Source organism: Cnephaeus nilssonii (assembly GCF_951640355.1).
Source record: "Cnephaeus nilssonii genome assembly, chromosome: 22".
NCBI classification, from domain to species: Eukaryota; Metazoa; Chordata; class Mammalia; order Chiroptera; family Vespertilionidae; genus Cnephaeus; species Cnephaeus nilssonii.
This window is the reverse complement of record NC_137093.1, coordinates 28,923,135-28,943,706: the sequence shown is the minus strand read 5'-3', so window position 1 is coordinate 28,943,706 and position 20,572 is coordinate 28,923,135. Positions and strand designations below refer to the sequence as shown.

The 20,572-nt window shown below is 68.3% G+C and overlaps 1 protein-coding gene across 2 annotated transcripts; it reads right to left on the bottom strand.

Moving 5' to 3' along the window:
- Nucleotides 1–1,018: 1,018 nt before the first annotated feature.
- On the bottom strand, nt 1,019–19,558 carry ULK1 (unc-51 like autophagy activating kinase 1). 2 transcript variants are annotated; one of them, XM_079762753.1, is made up of 28 exons: nt 19,165–19,558; nt 18,609–18,701; nt 18,468–18,509; nt 11,171–11,203; nt 10,837–10,873; nt 10,074–10,247; nt 9,916–9,989; nt 9,241–9,342; nt 8,822–8,880; nt 8,660–8,742; nt 8,379–8,429; nt 8,106–8,194; nt 7,822–7,972; nt 7,593–7,653; nt 7,350–7,439; nt 6,823–6,975; nt 6,383–6,531; nt 6,178–6,264; nt 5,548–5,816; nt 4,819–5,012; nt 4,472–4,581; nt 4,239–4,382; nt 3,746–3,942; nt 3,454–3,626; nt 3,256–3,374; nt 2,920–3,077; nt 2,485–2,620; nt 1,019–2,410 (listed from the first exon to the last, which is right to left on the bottom strand). In XM_079762753.1, exons 1-28 carry the CDS (start codon nt 19,273–19,275, stop codon nt 2,358–2,360), a joined length of 3,192 nt encoding a protein of 1,063 aa, XP_079618879.1. In that variant the 5' UTR covers nt 19,276–19,558; the 3' UTR covers nt 1,019–2,357. The 2 variants fall into 2 exon arrangements, with proteins under 2 accessions (XP_079618879.1, XP_079618880.1); XM_079762754.1 differs by having other exon boundaries at nt 6,850–6,975.
- Nucleotides 19,559–20,572: the final 1,014 nt, after the last annotated feature.

The following is a 20,572-nucleotide window of genomic DNA, read 5'->3' as shown; positions in this document are numbered from 1 at the left end:
TGAAAATTCGTGCAAGAGTAGGCCTTCCTTCCCCCAGCTGCTGGCACCGGCTTCCCTCCTCCAGCCGCCTGCTGGCACCCGGGACCCGGGCTGGCTTCCCTCCAGCCCGGCTTTGTCAGGAAGGATGTCTGGAAGATGTCCGGTCTAATTAGCATATTACCCTTTTATTATTATAGATTTTTAGTTTAGCAACAACAAAATGCCAGGACTATCTCCATCCCTTGGGGCATTAGGAGCCGACAGAGCAGACAGGCGGGTTCAGGCCCCGGCCCCCGCCCGGCCCCCGCCCGGCTCGGGCTTCCTGTCTGGCGAGGAGCCGTGCACTTGAGGAAGGCAGCCCGGAGGAGGCCCCACCTTCACTTCCTCCAACGCTGCCTCTCCGTGAACTTTCGCTTCACGTTGTGGTGAGCCTTTTTGGTCACGTAAGTTATTTTTAACTTACGTAGTTGAAAAAAAATGCAAAGCCTACCACTCAGCATTAGAAAGAGGTACCACCCGATTAAAAAAAGGCCACAGGCCTGGAATAGACATTTCTCCGAGGAAGATGCAGATACGGCCAACGAGCGAGAAGATGCTCCGTCACTAGTCACCCAGGAATGGGTGCACCCGCATCACAGCGCGCGTGGAATCAAGCATGGAGGCTGGGGGGGTGCAATGGGTGGAGCAATGGGGGGGATAAGGACACATACATAATACCTTAAACAATAAAGAAAAAAAAATTATTAAAAAAAAAAAGAATGGAGGCTGACCAGCCCTAGTGAGGATGTGGAGAAATCGGGTGGGGACGGAAGGGGCGTGGCTGCCGTGCAGTCTGGCGCTGGGTCCTTGTCCACGACCTGCATTCCCCTCCGAGGTGAACCCCCCGAGAACCCAGAGAGGCAGGCGTCCCAGGTGAGCAGGTTCCACCGGGACATGGCCAGGGGTTTGCTCCCCGAGCCGAGCCTGGCCTGTGTGCAGGGCCAGTCCAAGCTGCCACAGGCCTGAAACAGTGACCAAGCAATCATCAGTACAGCAGCTCAACAATTCCAAAGGTTTATTTCCTTGAACGGGTATTACACAATTAAACACAACTGGGGCGGGATCACACAGATCCCTCTGAAGTAGACCGGGTCGAGGGCCGTCTCCTGGAGAGCAGGACCGGCTGGCACAGACCGGAGGCACACGGGCACGCTTGGTGCCACAAACGAGGAGCAGGGAAGGAGGGCCCTCCCGTGGCGCCAGCCGCCCGGCGGCCCTGGAGTCCAGCCGACCGTAAAGCAATAAATAGGAGCATGTCCTGTGCGGCGAGGAAAGAGTCCAGTCACAGGGCTTCTTCCCAGTCCAGGAACAGGGCACTATTCAAGTAGTATCGCGGAGAAACACCACAGACCTCTGTCGGGTCTGTGCTGTAGACCTTGAACCCCGGGCCGGTGCCGGGACTCGCCCAGGCGTCCCCCGAACTCTGGGGGTGCACTCGCGGGGGCGAGGCAGAGCTGGGCAGCCTGGGAAAACCCCTAAGCTCACAAGGTGGGCCTCCCTGACCCCTCTGATAGCAGCCAGGACCTGGGGGGTGGGGAGGAGGGATTTGACATCAAAACCCACTGGGGAAGCCAGATGGGGTGGTTTTTGCACAAAACACCCCTCTCACCTGCCCCCGTCTCTGTGGCAGGAACCCCACTCCCCTACAGGTGGGGCAGCAGGACACCCAGCCACGCCGCGTGCCTGCTGCCATGCCCCTCCCACCTTCCAGAACAAAACGTCTAAACACCTACGCGTTTCTTCTTTAAACAAAAAAAGAGCTGCAGAAAAATAAGACACGTTTACGAGTGAAGTGTGAAAGACGGCCACGTCCGCTCTGGTTCAGAAAGCTCGGTGCGTCGTACTGTGTGTCCCTAAAAGAACGTTAAATAAGACGCTGTGCCTCCCGAGGGCGCGGGCACAGCAGCTATGTATATATGTATATATGTATATGTATGTACACACGCCTCGAGGGCGGCCTGGCGGGCGGGGTCCTGGGGCCCGGCTGCATAAAGTGCTCGTGACTCACAAAGCTGGGGGCGTCTCGGGGAGGAGAGGGGCCCGGCAGGTCTGGAGGCTTTGGCTTAGTGGGCCCTGCGGCTCCTCAGCAGGGCTGCTGGGAACGGCCGGGGCCGCCAGGGGACGGGCCTGGGCTGAGGTCTGTGCGGGCCCCCCAGTGCCCTACACCCAGTGCCAGCCAGAGCCCGGGAAACAGATGTGGCTGCAGACCCAGCTCTGGACACGGGGCAGGGACCGTCCTTCCCCAGCTTCGGGCTGGTCCTTGCAGCCCACCCAGGGGACCGCAGAGAAGGTCCAGCCGCTGGGCGGGCGGGCAGGCTCCAGGTCAGGCACACACCCGGTCAGCAGGGCCCGGTCAGCAGGGCCGAGAGTCTCCGCTCGATGCACAGCTTGCCTGCGGGAGGAGGCCCGTGAGTGCTGTGTCTCCCCTGCCCCCGCCCCGCCCCGCCCCGCGGAAGCGGCACTCACACTTGGCGATGTTCTCCGCGTCGGCTGGGTCCGAGAGCAGCTGCCGCAGCCCCTCCATGAGCAGCAGGGCCTTGTGGTAGCGCTGCACGCAGTCCTCGCGGCGGTGGAACATCTCGTCCAGGGCGGCCGACTGCACCTGCTCGGCCAGAGGTCAGGGTGTCTAACAGGTGCCGCGTGGCCGTGGCAGCCCACGGGCTCCAGGCTGGACCGGCAGCTGCCTCACCCCCAGGAGAAGGCAGGCTCTTCCGGAACCTCTGTTCCGTGCGCCTTTTAACCACACAGACCGTCCATCTCAGAAACAGGCATTGCTACGGGAGCTCTCGGGGCAGCCGCACGAGCAGGCCTGGCTGGGGAACCGAGTCTCCGGGAGGGTGTGGCCAGGGATGTGCCCGGGCTATGGAGGCCCCGCCCCGCCCGCTGACCGTGTGCGCTGACCGTGTGCACCGCATGGCTGAAGATGAGCTTCTCGGCGGAGACGCTCTGGATGCGGTCCAGCAGCCGCTGCTTGTCCAGGAAGAAGCGCTGCAGCCGCTGGCTCAGGCCTTGGCAGGACAGCACGCTGTCCTTGTACAGCTCGTTCAGCTTCCGCACCACTGTGGGGGCGGGGGCCGTCAGCTCTGCGGCCCGGCCTCCCACGGACCCGCACACACGGACCCGACTCCCCGCTGCCCCCCCACTGGGCCGCTGCTCCAGCGACCCTCCTGTCTCCCCTGGCCACCTCCGCCCTGACCTGCTCCCTGATCCCACGCTCCCGGCGCCCGGGCCACGCACCCTGCTTCACGGTGGACGACAGGCAGAGCTTGCCCGCCCGGATCTGGTCGATGGCGGTCTGCAGGCCCGCGGACAGCAGCTCGGCCACCTTCAGGTACAGCACCAGCTGCTCTGCGAAGCTGGGGGCGAAGGCACATCAGGCGGCTGGGGGGACCCTACCCCCGGCCGCCCCCACGCCAGCCCGCCAGGCACACCCACCCCCACTCGCGGCTCAGCAGGCTGATCTGGTCGGCCACCACGCTCTCCTGCAGCTGGTACTCGGGGCCCCCGGCCGCCTCGCTGGCGCTGCCCTTGAGGGTGGCGATCTCCAGGACGAGCTGGACGAAGGCCAGCGTGAAGCGCAGCCCGTGCAGGATCTCCGTGTGCTCTTGCTGTGGGCGGAGCAGAGTGCGGCTGGGCCAGGCCATCGCAGAGCCTCTGCTCCACCCCCCGAGCCCAGGCCCCTCGCCCCGGAAGCATGCGCTCCAGCCAGCGCCGCCCAGCCCCTCACCTCCATGAGCGTCTCCTCGGGGAGGTCGGGGGCCTCGAAGGTCACGGCCCCCTCCAGGTTGGCAGCGACAGCGTCGGCGAAGCCGCAGCAGTGGCCGGGCAGGACCTCGGGGGCAGCCTCGCTGCAGGCCCCGGCTGCCGGGTGGCGGGCGGAGGCGGAGGCGGAGCCGGCGGAGCTGAGGGAGCTGGAGGAGCCCACTGTGGGGAGAGGCCCGGCTCAGCACAGGCTCCCACCTCCCTGGGAGCCCCTCTGACCCCATGACACAACCCTGGGGCACCCTCGGGACGGGGGCCCCGGTTTGCACGCCTGTGCCCTCGAGCGGAGCTCCTAGGGGAGGCCTCGCCCTCCTGGCCCGCCGGCTGCAGGGGGACATCAGTGCAGAGGCTGCGCTGGCGGGGCTGTAGGTGAGGCCCCAGCCCGGCCTCCTGCCCACAAGGACGCCATCCCAGGGCAGCCGGCGTCCTGGCAGCGAGGGGCCCTGCGCCGTCCTCACCTGAGAACATCCTGGTGCGAAGGCCCTGGGGTGGGGTGGCCCCACTCGGGGGCGAGCCCACCGTGAACACCACGGGGGAAGGGCTGCTGGCCCCCCCAGCACGGGCGCCCGGCTGCAGGTTCCCTCCGAAGCCAGCAGAGGGCGCTGTGGGAGGGAGAGGCGCTCAGGGACATCCCCCACGGGGCGGGGGGGGGGGGGGGGGCAGCCCACTCCGCCCTGCGGCCACGGCTCACCGATCTCCATGGGCTTCTCGTGCAGGCTGTCCGAGCTGCCCGAGTCAGGGGCCTGCGCCCCGAACGCGGCCTTCAGGAGCAGGTCGGTGAGGCGGCCGGTGCTGAGGGACCTGCAGGAGACGTGGGGCAGCGATGAGCCCCCCGGGGGTCCGGAGGCCGGCACAGCCCACGGGCAGGCAGGCTGGCCGCCCTGGCTGTCTCACAGCTCGCTGCCCACAGGCACACAGCTACCCTGGCACCGGCCACTCAGTCCTCCCGCCCGGGGCAGCCAGTCACCCCTAAGCAGACGAGCAGACCCCAGAGGGACAGGCATTGTGGGGAAGGGGGTCCCACTCACACCCCCTCACCTGCCAAAGGGGCCCTTGGCGTCCTCCGCCGGCCGCAGGCCCGGGCCCAGCTGCTGCCCCTGGAAGGGGCCCGCCTCCGAGAGGTCGGGCAGCGTGCGGTTCCGCGGCGGCGCCATGACCACGCCCTGCCGCGCCAGGAGGGTCAGCAGGTTCTGGGAGCTGGGCGTCTTGGGGAAGTCGAAGGCGGGCATGGCCTAGGAGGGCAGCGGGCGCTGAGAACGGCCGACCAGGCCTCCCCACACGGCTGGGAGCATCCTGGCAGGTTGGCAAGATCCACCTGCGTCTCTGGGGGCCCCAGCCCCGAGCACCAACCCTCTATGGCCCCATCTTCATGGCCAACACTGCTCTGAGCTGGACAAAAGTACCACACACACGCACACGCGCACACACACACACACACACACGCAGACGCACGCGCATGCACACACACACATACACACGCAGGCCCCAAGTCTGAATGGCGACACCACAGGGTGGCTGCAGGTTCTGTTTCCATTTCACAGACAGGAAGACTGAGTGCAGGGGACAGACTATGTCGTTTCCGTGCAGCAGCCTGTGCTGGCTGGGCTGACTGCGGGGCCGGGTGGGGCACTTCCTCTGTGAGGGCCACAGCAGAGCGTGGCTCTGGGGACAGTCTGCCACGGGACACAGCCACCAGCAGACGCGGTACTGAGGCCCCTGTCCCGTGGAAGCAGGGGCTCCCCCCGACTGGGAGGCCGGGGCCGTTACCTTGGTGGGGGAGCCCAGGATGGGGGGCAGGGGGTTCCGCTGCAGGAAGTCTGGCAGCTTCGGGGAGCCACGCAGCGGTCGGCAGGACTGGAGCCCGTGGGACGGCTGCGGGGGGCTGGCCTGCGGGGGGCCGAACACAGCCCCCAGCGGGTCGGTGGGGGGCTTGGGCAGCTTGGAGTGGACGAGGTGCAGGTCGGACAGGTTGGGGGCGCTGTGCAGGCGGCTGCCCAGCCCCGCGGTGCGGGGCGAGTGCTCGGGCACCGAGGAACCTGGACGGGACGGGACGGGACAGGCCTGGTCACGGCGGCCTGTGGCTGCCCCCTGCCCGGCCCACACTGCTCCCAGGAGCAGGGACGAGGCGCCACGTCTGTCCATCACACCCTCACCCTCGCAGCAGCCAGGCGGCAGGCCTCCACCTGGCCCCCAGGAGACAGCGGAGGAGCCGAGACACCCGCCGGGTCCCACACACGGAGCGGAGGCGCGGGGGTGGAACCCCTTCCTCCCCTCCTGCTGGTGAGGACTGAAGGCCGAGGACAGGAAGGCACCCGCCCACGCGGGAGGGGCTCCTCCCCCTCCCAGACCCAGGCTCTGGCGGCGGGGGGGGGGGGGGGGGGGCAGTGCCACACCCACCTGGACGAGGGGACCTGCCGCCCCGCATCTCGGCTCCTTGAGGGGAGGGCACCCCGCTCCATCCCAGCCGCTCCGGGATGGTTCCAACTTGGAGGAGAGGGGGTGCAGGGTCAGTGCAGGTGGAGAGGACACGCACCCCCTCCCGGCCGTGGAGACGCCCGTCCCTCCCCGTGCCGGGCTGCGCCCCCAGCACACACGGACTCACCTTGTGGAGACGGAGTATAGGGCCGGCCTCCGCCCAGGGACAGCTTCCTGGCCAGGGCGGCTCCGTGCTCGGCGTGGGACGGGGGTGACGGGCTGGCCCGAGCGAAGCCCCGGGGGCTGGTGCTGCCCGACCTGCGGATAGCGGAGGACCTGGAGGAGGGACCGAGCCAGGAGTGAGCCACGGCCCTCCTGGGGGGAGGACAACGACAGGGGGGAGCCCCGGGGTGTCCCCCAGGGAGACCCTTAGCCCCAGGGCCTTCTGTGCATGACAGAAAGGTGCCCTCGTCTGTTGAAACTGCCACAGCCGACACTGGTTTGTGAACTCGGGATACGTGGCTGACTTCGCAGACGGCTGTCGCCTGGGATGCCCGTCTGAGTGATGCCCGCGCAGCCCGCGCACTGGGCATGTGGCCCTGCACCCGGGAGGCAGGGAGCCCTCACCAGCCTTGCTGCCCCGCACGCACGCACCGTGGGGTCTGGAACTGGGTCGGGGACTGCAGGTTCTGCTCAATGCGCTGGTAGTTCTGCACCTGCGTGGGCACGGGGATGGGGACAGACGCCCCGCACCTGCTGCTGGAGAAGGGGCCGGGCCGGCTGCGGGATGACACACAGCGAGGGGGCGGGGTCACCGGGTCGGCCACCAGGCTGACCCCAGGCCCAAACTTCCTGCCCGTGCCCAGCACGGCCCTCTGGGCAGAGGGACTGCTCAAAGCCCACCCTACCCCAGGACCAGCCGGCACACACGGCAGGAGGGGGGACGGAGGGCAGGGAGGCTGGGCAGCTCCTGCGGCCTGGGAGCCCACGCCTGGCCGGCCGAGGCCCGGGGGTGCTGGTGGACTGGTCCCGTGGTCCCTGCAGCCGTCCACCCCGGGACACCACGGTCCCTCCCACCGGACCACCCGCGAGGGCTGAGGAAGCCTGGCTCTGGCTCGGGACCCACCCCCAGCCGCCCGGCCCGGCCTGCTTACCCCGAGGGGCTGGGGGAGCCGCTGCAGGGTGGGGACGGGGACGGGGTCCGGCCATGGCTCTCCAGGCCAGCGGAAGCCACCAGGGAGCTCCTGATGGGAAGAGGGGAGACAGGCAGCTGGGCGTGCGCAGACCCTGGCCTGTCCTGGGGTCGCAGAAGACCCAGCCCTCCCCGAATCGCCTCACCCCCACGGGCCCAAGAACCACCGTGGGCCACACTTCCTCCCGAGGCGGCGGGGGCCTACCCGCTGCACATCAGGCTGTCCGGCGGGGGCTTGCCTCCGGCTGCCTCGGCCACCAGGTCCCCTGCGGCAGGAGACAGCAAGGCTGGGCCCAGGCAGCAGTGTCCGCTCCCTCCCAGGCCACCTCCCGCGGGCCTCCCGACAGCCCCACCCTCGACCCCAGACAGAGGTGGGCTGCAGGCCGGGCTTCTGGGCCCACGTGCACCCCCGCCCACACACCGCGGCCCCTGACCTGGGAACTGGGCCGGGACCATGACGAAGTCATCGGTGTCACAGGACGAGTCCTTGCTGCTGCCGCCCGAGTCGCGGGAGCCCTGCAGGAAGCCGGCGGCCTCGGCCGGGGAGACCAGCGTCTTCTGCAGCTGCTGCATCTCGCCCAGGGACTGGGTCGGGGAGGCCGGTGAGCCCGGCTGCCACGGGGCTGGCCGCTCTCCCCCCGGGGCCACACCTCCCCTTCCCTTTCTGAGATGCCACACCCAAGACGGGGCCTCCCCGCTCCTCGCCCAGGGCACTCACCGGAGGGGAGGCCAGGTGTGAGGTGGAGCTGCTGCTGGAGCTGCTGCCGGAGCCGGAGCTCGGGTATGAGGGCACAGGCACGGGCGGGGCTGCGGGGCCAGGTGGTCAGGTCCCCTCCCTGCCCTGCACCCCCCCCACCCGGTGCGGCGGACAGCTGCCCAGCACAGAGGGACCAGGGACTGAAGAGGGGGCAGCTCCCACCCCCACCCCCGCTGCACCCAGGCTGGAGGGGTGAGGCCTGGGGCCGGGGGCGTGGGACCCTCAGGGACTCACACTTCTTCACTGAAGCGCTGGCATCGAGGAAAGGGTGACGGAAAAACTCATCTGCAGGAGGGGGAGCGAGACCTCAGGACCCCAGCCCGGGCTTTCTGGGGTGAAGGCCCCCCCGAGCCCCAGCTGGCCTGGCCCCGGGCGCAGAGACAGAGCCCCAGGTGACTCCTGCTGGTCTGGCCCAGGCCCCACCCCCCTGACCTGGTTTTCCCAGCAGAGCTCCCACTCCCCCCGCACCCCCCCTTTCCCCCGCCCCCCGAAGAGGGGCCGAGGGCCTCACGCACCGAAGTCCATGCGGTCCTTGTGGTTGCGCTGCAGCAGGGCCAGCAGCAGCTGCCTCAGGGGGGCCGAGGTCTCCCGGGGGATGCTGGTGGGGCCAGAGCACACAGGTCAGCCTGCCTGGGGCCCTTGGGGGCCGGGGAGGGGAGGGGAGGGGAGGGGCTTACATGGGCACCAGGGTCTTGTTCTTCTCGTAGAAGAGGCGGAGGTCCTGGGGGCTGCTGGCCTGGTGGGGGACGAGGGTGTGAGGGCCCCGGTGGAGCTGGGCAGCTGCTCCACCCGAGGTGCTCGGCCCGGGGCATGAGCCCTCGCGCACCTCTGGGACGGTCCTGCCCTGCCCTCCCCCGGCAGGCTGAGGAGCGGGGGCTGCAGGAGGGCAGCCACGGGCGCACTGTCTGAAGAGCCAGCTGGCCTTGGGGGACCCCGGGGGTCTGGTGCAATTGGTTGTTTGCTCCTTGAAACTGAGGGGTTACCCACGCCCCCACCCCCGAGAAGCTGGCCGCCCGGGGCAGTGCCTGTGGGGAAGACCCAGCATGTGCGTGTCCGTCTTCATCCCCTCGCTGAGCCCGCGGAGCTGGGCACCCACCTGGAAGGGCGCCTTCCCGGTCAGGCACTGGTACACGATGGTGCCGATGCTCCACAGGTCCGCCTTCCCGTCGTAGTGCTGGGACATGATGACCTCGGGGGCCTGCAGCGACAAACATGGGGTCAGCCTCGGCAACAATGGACACTGAGTGTGCACTGACCTAGTGTGGTGCCAGCCAATCAGAGCAGACACCTGCCAGGTGCCAGCCAATCAGAACAGACACCCGCCAGGTGCCAGCCAATCAGAGCAGACACCTGCCAGGTGCCAGCCAATCAGAACAGACACTCACCAGGTGCCAGCCAATCAGAGCAGACACCTGCCAGGTGCCATCCAATCAGAACAGACACCCGCCAGGTGCCAGCCAATCAGAACAGACACCCACCAGGTGCCAGCCAATCAGAGCAGACACCCACCAGGTGCCAGCCAATCAGAACAGACACCCGCCAGGTGCCAGCCAATCAGAGCAGACACCCACCAGGTGCCAGCCAATCAGAGCAGACACCCACCAGGTGCCAGCCAATCAGAGCAGACACCCCTCAGGTGCCAGCCAGTCACCACAGCGTGGTGGGAAACAATGGGACAGCCATACTGGCTAACCACCCAAGTGCGGCCACAGGACAGCGGTGGGGGGGGGGGGTGGGGCGGGGAGGGCAGCAGGCTGTGGCCGCCACCTACCATGTACATGGGGGAGCCGCAGAGCGTGGCCGCCATCATGTTACTCTGCAGGTACCGGGCGAAGCCGAAGTCGGCTGCAGGAGAGGACAGACGTGAGCAGGACGGACGTGAGCAGGGCAGGCACCCCCCTTGTGCCCGCGCCCCGCGGCCGGGCTCACCGATCTTGACGCGGATGTTGTTGGGGTTGGCGCGGCGCCCGCCGGGGTTGGACAGCAGGATGTTCTGGGGCTTCAGGTCGCGGTGGATGATGCCCTTGCTGTGCAGCAGCCGCATGGCGCCCGCGATCTGCTGCAGGAAGAGCCGGATGGTGTCCTCGCTCAGGGTCCGCATGGCTGTAGGGAGACGGGGCTCAGGGCGCAGCTCTCCCGGGGGGCAGGGACCACACGGCCCGTCCTCCTCCCTGCGGGAGGGGCCCCACAAACCGTGCTGGGACCCGCTGCCCTCCAACAGCCCCTGCGGTCTGCGGCCCGTCACCCACTCCGCGGGTGCGTGTCCCGTCCACCTAGGCCACCCTGGGCCACCTGCCCAGCTCTGACCCCATCAGTCACCCCCCAGGGCAGCTCCCCGCTCCTTCTCAGCATCTCCCCCTGGCAAGCCCCCAGCCTGCAGCTCGGCACTGGGCCCCGAGGCCTGGCTCTCAAGGATCCGGGGGCTGAACTGATGGGCGGGGGAGGAGTGGGTACAGACAGCCCGGGAGACCTGCCCCTGTGGTGAGCCGGCACCCAGCAGAGCAGGCAGCCGGGTCCCCGGGGCCGCTCAGAGGCCCCGCTCAACGGGAGCAATGGCTGTCCCTGAGGCTCGGTCCCTCCCACCTTTCCCGGCAGGTGTGGGGGAGGGGAGGACCGGCTGCCACCATCGGGCCCACCCGGAGGCGGGGTCAGGGTGGCCTGGGCACGCAGCCAGGGCCATGGTGCCACTCACCGTGCAGGTAGTCGGCCAGGTCCCCGCCGTTGCAGTACTGCAAGAGAGCAGCCACACGCCCGTCAGCGGCCGGCACACCTCCAGCCTTGCCCGGTCTCCCCACCGCCCCTCCTGGGCACTCGGTGCTGCCCCCCCCCCCCCGGGCAGGTGGCCCCACAATCCACGCTCGAGGAGGTCAGCAGGGTGCTCCCCACCCCTCAGGCACCTGCCGTGCTACTGGGTGGGGTGCCCGAAGCCCACGGACACAGGGCAGTGCGGCCTGCCCCGCCCGGGTGACGGGTCCCCGAGCTGGAGGGCCCGCCCCCGTCCTACAGCCAGGCCTGCAGGGACTCACCTCCATGACCAGGTAGACAGAATTGGCCATTTCCTGGGGACAGAGAAGAGGCGTGAGAGGAAGGGGAGCGCCTCCCGGCCCCGTCTGGCAGCCCCTGGGGAGCCTGTCTCAGCCGTGTGGCCTGGGCACTGGGCGCCCTGAACACACCACCTGGGCCGCAGGCAGGAGCCGCCGGTGAGCGTGGGCGCCAGCTGCCCGGGGCCTGCGTGCCAGGCTTAGCCAGCTGGTCAGTGGCAGGGAGACAGGACGTCGGAGAGCCAAGTGGGCTCTGGTGTTTTGGTTTTGAGGTCATTTCCTTGAGTGACAGGAGCAGGAGCCAATCAGAACACTCATCTGCCAAGTCTGGGGAAGGGGCTGAGGTCCCAGGAGAGGCGCCAGAGTGGGGTGTGGACGCACCGCCCTGTGCAGCCCTCAGCTGCCCAGTCAGACCAGGCCTGCGGCTTGGTCAGGGCTCAGCTTGCTGCTCCGAGTGACGCATCCTGGCTCAGGGGAGCCCAGGCCACCCTGGGAAGGGACATGGCCCTCGGGCGTGGAAACTGCTGGGATCCAGGCTCCGGGATCAAAGAGCCACTCAGGCCGGCTTCCGGCTCGGCCTCGGCCCCCGTGGCTCCGGGGCGCAGCAGCTCAGTCCACCCAGGAGATGGAGAAGCCCGTGCCAGGCCGGCGTGCAGAACCCCCTCCCCCCACCACACACACACACACACACACACACACATGCACACACACACACACACATGCACACACACACACACACACACACACACACACACACACACACACGCACGCACACACACACACACACACACACACACACACACACACACACGAGGTCCTAGGCCTGAGGGCTTCCCCAGCGCAGACCCTTCCCCCTGAGGCAGCCGCCCCGTCAGAGCAGGACACCGAGCCTCTGCTCACAGCCCCCAGCCCCCAGCTCTTCCCCAGGTGGGGTCGCCCCAATGAGGGACCCCGCCCGCAGGAACAAGGCCCTGGGAACAGGAGGACCCTCTCCCCGCCCCCAGCACCCAGGGTGAGGGGCGCCCCAAAGCCCTCAAGCATGGGCCCTGGGGAGGGAGGAGGGAGGACCGGATGCCCAGCAGCGGGCTCACTGTCCACCTGCTCAGCGCCCCCGACAGAGCCCCTGGTGACTGAATGGTAAATGTCAGCCCCCACCCCGTGCCCAGAGAGGGCCGTGTCCAGGTGGAGACGCCTCAGGAGCAGCTGAGACGTGGGGTGAGCTCTCAGGGCGCGAGGCTGACACGGAACCCCTTGGGGGCGGGCGGGGCGCCCCGGGACAGGCAGGCCGCTCAGCACGCCCACCTGGCGTTAGTTCTCAGGCCCTTCGGTGGGGCGTGTGCCAGCAGGGACGCTGAGGCCTGGAGGGTGGCCGTCCACAGAGGCAGCCTCAGCCCCGCCCGCCCGCAGGCCCCGCCCGCAGGCCGGCTGAGGGGGAGAGATAACAGGGGCAGGAGCAGAAGAGGCCCTGTCACCCCGTCCCTTGGGACTCAGGAGGCGGACCCCGGCTGCAGGCGCAGGGTCAGAGGTGGTCACGGGGAGGCGGAGGGAGGCGCTGGCAGAGGACCCAGCGGAGGGCGGGAGAGGTGCCGGGATACGGACCAGAAATAACCAGGGTTTGGCACACCCAGGCCACCTGCTCCCTCGCCCTCGCCTGCCCTCACCTTGACCACGCCACCTCCCGAGAGGTGCTGAGCGTGCTCCCCAATCCCTCCCCCAGCATGAGCTCTGGGCGGTGCGCGCTCCTCTCCAGAGGCCCGGGGAGGCCGTGCCCGGGGCCACGGGCCCGAGGACAGCCATGGGCAGGCCGGGCGCCGCCAGCTCTCGCCTGTCTTCCCGACGGCGGGCTCCCCAGGAAAGCCCCAAACTCACCCACCAAGCCAGGACGGGCAGGGACAGACAGAGCGACGAGGGCGGGGCGGCAATCACAGCGTCCACCCCATGGAGCTGTCCACACCCCTGAGCATGGCCAGTGGGAGGTGCCCACCACGGCCTCCAGACCCAGGGGCACCCCCAGAACCCAGCACAGCCTGCCCCACAGAGGAGGTCCCTGAGGCAGTGACAACAGAGTCCCTTTGTGCCCAAGAACCCAGGGGCTCCCCGCACAGGGCTCCCCCATCCCCACGGGCCCGCTGGCGCCCTGCCCTTCCCAGCCCTCGCCCCTCCTTGCAGAGGTCCCCATCCTCACCCAGGAAGCCAACCAGCCCCTCAGCCACACGGGGCCGTGGGGGTCCAGGCTCCTCTCCTCCCTCTGGTCTGTCCCTCAGCCGGCGGGGGCGTTAATTCCCAGAAACCTCGGGCACCCCCGCCCTGGGCTCAGCAGGACCCCTGGGTGTGGGGGTCAGAGGCCTGAGGCAAGAGGACACATTCAGGCCTGGGCGAGGGCAGCTGGTGACGTCCCTTCCGAGGGGCCGCCTCCGTGTGACCAGGGCCCTGGGAGGGGCACGTGCTGCCTCCTCCAGCCGGGAGCCCAGGCCTCCCGATAAGAGGACATGGCTGGCCAGCCGCAGTGTCCTCACCTGCCCTGCCCGCCCCGGCCAGCACCAAGCCGGCGGCAGAAGGCGAGGCCCAGCCACGGGGCCTGAGGCGGCGTCCCCGCTGGGGGGGCACTTCAGCAGGGGCGCTTCATGCCCGGGCCCCCGCCGGGCGCTGGCACCCACCCACCGGGGGCCGTGCAGTCCCTGTCCACGAGGCGGGGTGCCCCCAGCCGCCCCAGGGGCGGCGCCGGTCCCCCTGGCATGGAGGGAGGTCAGCACGGCCTTGTGGCCACAGCTGCCGCCCTGCCCGCCGGCTGCCCACCCGGAAACGGGACGGGCCTCAGGGTCGCCTCCGCCCGCCCGCCCGCCCCCTGGGACTCAGTGCAGACGCTCCCACTGACCGCCGGGTCCCGGGGGAGAGGGCCCACCGGGGGCAGGCGCTGTGGCCCTCCTGTGGCCGGTTCTCATCACGTTACTGAGGTGAACGCGAAGGTGGCCAAGCCCCGGCCCCGCCCTCAGCGCCCTCGGACGGGCAGTGCGACCGCGTAGCCTGTTTTGGGGAGAAAACAGGCAGAGAGAGGCCCTGGCACTCCGCCCTCGTCACGGAGCTGGGCCGGGGCCTGGAGTCCCTCCCGACCACGCCCTGCGCCGCCAAGGACGCCGAGCCTTAGAGGGACCGAGTGAGCCCTGGCCGGGCCGCCCAGCGGGTGAGAGCGTCGTCCCAGAAAGCCCGGGTGCGGTGCGATCCCGGTCAGGGCCCATGCGAGAACCGCCCAGCGCGGGCTTCAGTAAGTGAGACAGCAAATCGATGCTGCTCTCTCCCCCGTCCTCTCTCGAAGATCAAGTGAAAAACTGACACGGGGCCCTCCGCCGCGGGGCCCTGGCGTTGGGCACGCAGGAGGCTGCCCGGCCCGGCCCGGGCGCGAAGGTGCTTTGCTTGTCAGCTCCCAGCGGCCCCTCGGCGAGCCCGTCTGCGGGTCCAGGACCGGCCTGGTGGGCGGGCAGGTGCTGACCTAGTTAGCGCCTCGAGCTGGCATCCTGGCTCCCGAAGGTGGCAGAGGGCACGGGCGGCAGGACGAGCTGCTCCTGGGCACCCCCCACGGCTCCCCCGGGAAGAGGTGCTGGCCCACCCCGAGGGGAAGGGTGCCGCCTCCTCCCAGAAGCCCCTTCAGCGGTGCCCGGGGCTCCCGGGGGCTGGCAGCCTGGCCTGCCCCCTCCAGCCCGTCTCCCCGCACCCGGGCCGCCCGATGGGGAAAAACAGGCACCACTCTCACGGGGGTTTGGGGGGGGACGGAGGCATGAGCTGTGGGACCACTTGGAAAAGAGAGTCTACCCCTTCCCATGAGACCCCGAGTCCAAGCTGCACCCCAGCCACACCGCGGATTTGCTGCAGGCGCTCTGTCCCGGGCACCACGGGGACGCCCACGACACGCTCCCCGGGTGACGCAGTGGGCGCTCAGGGTGCTGGCGTGGCGGAGAGACGAGTGGAGAGCGGGTCCCTGGCGGGGAGGGGCTTGGGGCCAGGCTCCTGGGGACTAGCCAGGCCACCCCTTGACCCTCCGTGGAAGGCCAGGGACCCCAGCCCCCGCCCCACAGGTCTGGGTGAAAGCTCAGTCCTGGGGGCCCTCCCCCAGGCCTCACATCAGCCGGACACACGCGCCTCTCCCGTGAGGCCAACAGAACCACCCACAGACAAAAACCATCTGGGGGGGGGGGGGCGTACCTGCCACCTGTAACAAAAGGGCTCTCCTCACTCTATGAGGAGCCCCGACGAGCCGCTAATACTCACACAGCGCATATCCCGCCGCGGGCACGGGTACTGACGCAGGCTGTCACCTCCACCGCCTACCAGGTGGGTGTCTACTCAGTGTCTACATTTCACAGGTGACACTGGGCACCACGAGGCTGAGAAACCGCCCCAGGGCACACGGGTCAGTCAGTCAATGGGGTGCAGTGTGGCTCGGGGCCCATGCATCCAGCCTCCATAAAGGAAGACCGAGGGGCCCCGGCCGGCACGGCTCAGTGGATAGAGCGTTGGCCTGTGGACTGAGGGGTCCCGGGTTCGATTCCAGGCAGGGCACAGGCCTGGGTTGCGGGCTCAATCCCCAGCAGGGGGCGTGCAGGAGGCAACCGATCCATGATTCTCATCATTGATGTCTCTCTCTCTCTCTCTCTCCCCCTTCCTCTCTGAAATCAATAAAAATGCATTTTAAAAACAAACAAACGCAGGGGGTAGTCCCAATATTCACCGGCGCAGGGAGGGTCGGCCTAGGAGCCAGGAGGTCATGGTTTGACTCCTGGTCAGGGCACACGCCCGGGTTGCCGGCTGTGCAGGAGGCAGCCTGTCCATGATTCTCTTCCATCGTTGATGTTTCTGTCTCTCCCTCCCTCCCCCTTCCTCTCTGAAATCAATACAAATGTATTTTTAAAAGCGAGATGCCATTTCCCACCCCTGGGACGGGCCAAGAGGGAGGTCTGTAACGGAGCTGGCAGGGACGAGAGGAGACAGGCCCTCCCGCACGCGGGCAGCGCTGCTGCCTGTCCGAGGTCTGGCCTCCACGGACCACAGTTTGGCCCCCGTCCTGAACTAAAAGCACGCATCCCTCTCACCCGGGGAATCGACTTCTAGGAATCCACCCCACAGACGCATGCACGGCAGAGGCGAGCGCAAGGATGGTCATTCCCACACGGCGGGCGTGCCGGGATCACCTCACGTCCCATTGGCCGGGGGCTGGCGGAGTCGGCGATGGGACAGGGGGCGAGTGACGACCCCAAAGCTGCAGCCGCGGCCACAGCCTCAGCCACAGCCACAGCCGTCGCAACAGCTAACACCCATGCCGTGTGTCCTATGACCAGTTCCAACCAAACAACTCTGGGGTCTCAGTCTTAAAGGAAGAGGTGGGGGCACAGAGAGGGTAAGACAGTGACCCAGGGACACACAGCGCCAGGACTGGGACTGGGTCTGGGCTCTGAACCACGTGGCTTAGCGGCGCTGGCCTCACCGAGGGGACCCAGGGGTCCTGTTCTTGGGAGGAGGGGGTGTCACTCATCACACACGGGGTGAGGTGGTTGTGTGGAGTGACGGGCACCCTCTCCAAGAGGCAGGAGGGAGGTGGAGGGGCGGCGGGGAGGGGGGCAGGTGAGAATGCCTGCCGTGCCCACGCCACCTTGCCGAGACCCAGACACGGCGCACACGGACGTGGTCCCTCTGGGGGAGATGGGCTCCATCTTTTCCCACGTCCCGTTTTGTACTTTGTTTTTTAAACTTTTTTTTTTTTTTAAATATATCTCTGTTGATTTCAGAGAGAGGAAGGGAGAGGGACAGAGAGAGAGAAACATCCATGATGAGAGAGAATCATGGATCGGCTGCCTCCTGCACGCCCCCTACTGGGGATGGAGCCCGCAACCTGGGCCTGTGCCCGGACTGGGAATCGAACCCGGGACCTCCTGCTGCATGGTATGACGCTCCATCATCGGAGCCACACCAGCCGGGCTTAACCTGTTTTTAAAAGACCTTTCTCTCCCGCCCGCCCCCCCCCCCCGCCCCCGGGTCCCAGACAGGAGTCTAAGGACCAGGGAGCCAGCCCACACCCCTGGAGGCTCGCAGGCGGGCTGGCCACGCCGGCCTCCGGCACTTCCTCTGGGGGAAGCGGGACAGGCAGCAGCACTGCCAGCCCTGGAGGAAGTGGCACTGCCCACAACCAGGTGTGCGGCCAGCGGGATGGGGGGGGGGCTGTCTAGGAGGAGGACAGGGAAGAGGAGGAGGGAGGGGGCCACCCTCTCGGCCCCAGGACACAGTGTCTCCATGTGGGCGGCCAGGCACCCTCCGGCACACTGGACCGGGGCCTCCCCGTGTCACCTCACGCTGTGCCACCCGGGGGGGGGGGAGGGGGGAGCCCAAGGCCACAGCCCGGCTCTGAAGGGGGAGGAGAGGACAGGGAAGGAGGGAGGAGGCCACCCAAACACAGACAGCCCGCCCGGCCCGGCCCAGAGCGTCCCCTCCGCCAGGGGCTGGTCCCGTGGCCTCAGTAAACAGGTTTCAAAACCATTAGTCAGCACTTTGGCCCGCAGATCCGCCCGCCTCAGGTTCCCACGTCCCCACGCTAAGCATCTAGGGTCCTGGGCCCCTGCTGAGCCCCCCCCCCACCACCACCACCACCACCAGGCCCTGGGGACACGGGGGGACCTGACTGTGGCCTCCAGGGCCAGCCAGGCCTGAGTGGCCTCATCCCACAGGCGACTGCCTCCCTCCTACCCCGGGTGGCCGGCCCCCCGCTGCCAGCAAGTAGGAATCTCCGGTGGCCCCTCCCCTCCCCCCCTCTGACGCAGAGACCGACTGGCCAATGCCAGGCCCTGGAGCAATGTCAACAAACAATGGGCCTGCCCAGACAGGTGGGCCCGGCCGGCCGGCTGGCCGGATTACCAGGGCCTGGGCCGCTGACAGGACTCCAGGTCAGGGCCACCAGGTCAGACCCGAGCGCCAGGCGCTAACCAGGCCTCCCTCCGCCAGGGCAACCGTGATCCACCGCTGGGGCCCCGGCCCCCGGCAGCCCTTCCCTGGCCGAGCAGCCCGGAAGGTGGGCACTCCCCCAGCGTGGCCAGAGGGAGCTGAGCTGACCCCGGGTGTCCAGGTTCCCCTTCGGGCCAGATGGGGAGGCCCAGCTCCTTCCCCCAACACGGGCCGCTGGCCTGGGACCTCCCACCCCTGGCCAGGTCTTCAGGGCTTGGCCGGCCCGGGCCCGCGGTCCCCGGGGGGACCCCTCCCCACCAGGATCCGGACCCCAGCGAAACCAGAGCTCGGTCCTCACCTGGAAGTCGTACAAAGCCACGATGTTTTCATGTTTCAGTTCCTAGGACAGAAACCCAAGTTTCCGGTGAGCGGCGGAGCGGGGCTCCCCCACAGCCTCGCCCCTCCTGCCTCCGGGGGGGCCCCCAGGCCCCCCGCTCACCTTGAGGATCTTGATTTCCTTGCCCAGCAGCGTCTGGGACTTGGCCAGGTTCTTCTTGTTAATGCACTTGACCGCGACCTCCAGGTCGTGCTTCTGAAAACCCAAAGGGGTGTTTTCAGTCGCCGGGAGCCGGGAACCCCTCGCCTCCAGGCAGCCCCCGGTCCAGGGACGGACTGGCGAGCCCAGGACAGGGAGGGTGCCCAGGCCGTGGAGTGGATAGGAGGGGTCCCGGGGGAGGGGGAGATGTGTGGCTCCCCGGGACGTGGGGGTGACGGGGTTCCCAGAACTGGGGGTGAAGGGGTTCCCGGAACTGGGGGTGAAGGGGTCCCCGGGGCGTGGGGGTGAAGGGGTTCCCAGAACTGGGGGTGAAGGGGCCCCCGGGACGTGGGGGTGAAGGGGCCCCCGGGACGTGGGGGTGAAGGGGCCCCCGGGACGTGGGGGTGAAGGGGCCCCCGGGACGTGGGGGTGAAGGGGCCCCCGGGACGTGGGGGGTGACAGGGTCCCCGGAACTGGAGGTGAAGGGGTCCCCGGGCCTGGACCCGCCGCCCTAAATCACCTCCCGGTGGCGCCCCTTGAAGACCACCGCGAAGGCGCCGTGCCCGATCAGGTCCTTGCGCGAGAACTCGAACTTGCCCACGGTCTCCAGGCCGCCGCGGCCGGGCTCCATGGCGCGGGCCGGGGCAGCGGGCGGGCCGGGCGGGCCGGGCTCAGGCGGCGCGGGCCGGGGGCAGCGGGCGGGGGGCGCGCGCCATCGGGCAGGCCAGGCCCGCTCCCAGCCCGGCCGCGGGTCGGATCCCACTCCTAGCCGGCCCGGTTCCGACTCGGTCTCCGATACGCTTCCGACTGGGGAGACGACCCGGTTCGGACAGAGGGGGCTCCGACTCCGGCTTGGGCCCCGGCGGGGAAACAAAAGAGCCGCGGCCGCTGGGCCCCAGAGCCTGAGACGCCCGCGCACGCGCACTGAGCGCCGAGGGCGGCGGGGCGCGATGGGGGTGGGGCGGGAGCTGGGGGCGGGGTCTTGGCCGACGGGGCGGGGCCTTGAGGGGCGGGGCCTGGCGAGCGGCCGTGCGCTGAGTGGGTGGCAGGGCTGGCGACGGGGCGGGGCCTGGATGGACGGGGCGGGGCGGGCTGGAGGGGACCTGGGCTGGCACCGGGTCAGGCGCTGGCGGGGGCGGGGCCTAGTCGGGGAGGGGCGGGGCCTGCTGGGAGCGAGGGCTGGCGGGGGCGGGGCCAGCCGCGGCCCGGCCCGGGTGGAAGTGGCGTGCTAGGCCCCGTTGTCCCTTAAAGGCGGCCCGTTTGCCACCATCGAACCTGGGGCTTGCCACGCGTACCCCAAGGCTGGGGAGTGGGTAGAATACATTCTTTTTTTTAAAAAATATATTTTATTGATTTTTACAGAGAGGAAGGGAGAGGGATAGAGAGTTAGAAACATCCATCAGCTGCCTCCTGCACACCCCCAACACTGGGGATGTGCCCGCAACCAAGGTACATGCCCTTGACCGGAATCGAACCTGGGACCTTTCAGTCCGCAGGCCGACGCTCTATCCACTGAGCCACACCGGTTTCGGCTAGAATACATTCTTAGGGGGAGAACAGCTGTGAGAAGGTGATTCTCTTAAAATTGCGTCCTATAGCAACAGATGGTTGGCCAGATGGCACCCAAACCTGGGAAATCGCCCCCAGTCCGGCCGAGAGGAGCGGTTAGGTCACCCCCAGGGGAGGGACACGCAGCGTTAGAGGAAGGTGCTCACGGGGGCAGCGCTCCCGAGTTTATAATTAAGTGAAAGCAAGAAGCACAGCAGTGAGCTGGGCTGCTATGGTTACGTAGGGAGTCCCTCCATCATAGGCAACAGTTTGGTGGTTCCCGGAGGGAAAGGGGGGGTAGGAGAGGGTGGGAGGGGGTGAATGATGGTGGGAGGAGACGTGACGTGGGCGGCGGACACACATACAACGTACCGATGACG

What these genes read in the sequence shown, in the direction of transcription:
- ULK1 (XM_079762753.1), bottom strand. Translation starts at nt 19,275, where the DNA reads ATGGAGCCCGGCCGCGGCGGCCTGGAGACCGTGGGCAAGTTCGAGTTC. An exon ending in AGGAAATCAAGATCCTCAAG is followed by an intron (nt 18,510 to 18,608) that starts GTGAGCGGGGGG and finishes TTTCTGTCCTAG; the next exon opens with GAACTGAAACATGAAAACAT. An exon ending in GTCGTCCACCGTGAAGCAGG is followed by an intron (nt 3,078 to 3,255) that starts GTGCGTGGCCCG and finishes CCGCCCCCACAG; the next exon opens with TGGTGCGGAAGCTGAACGAG.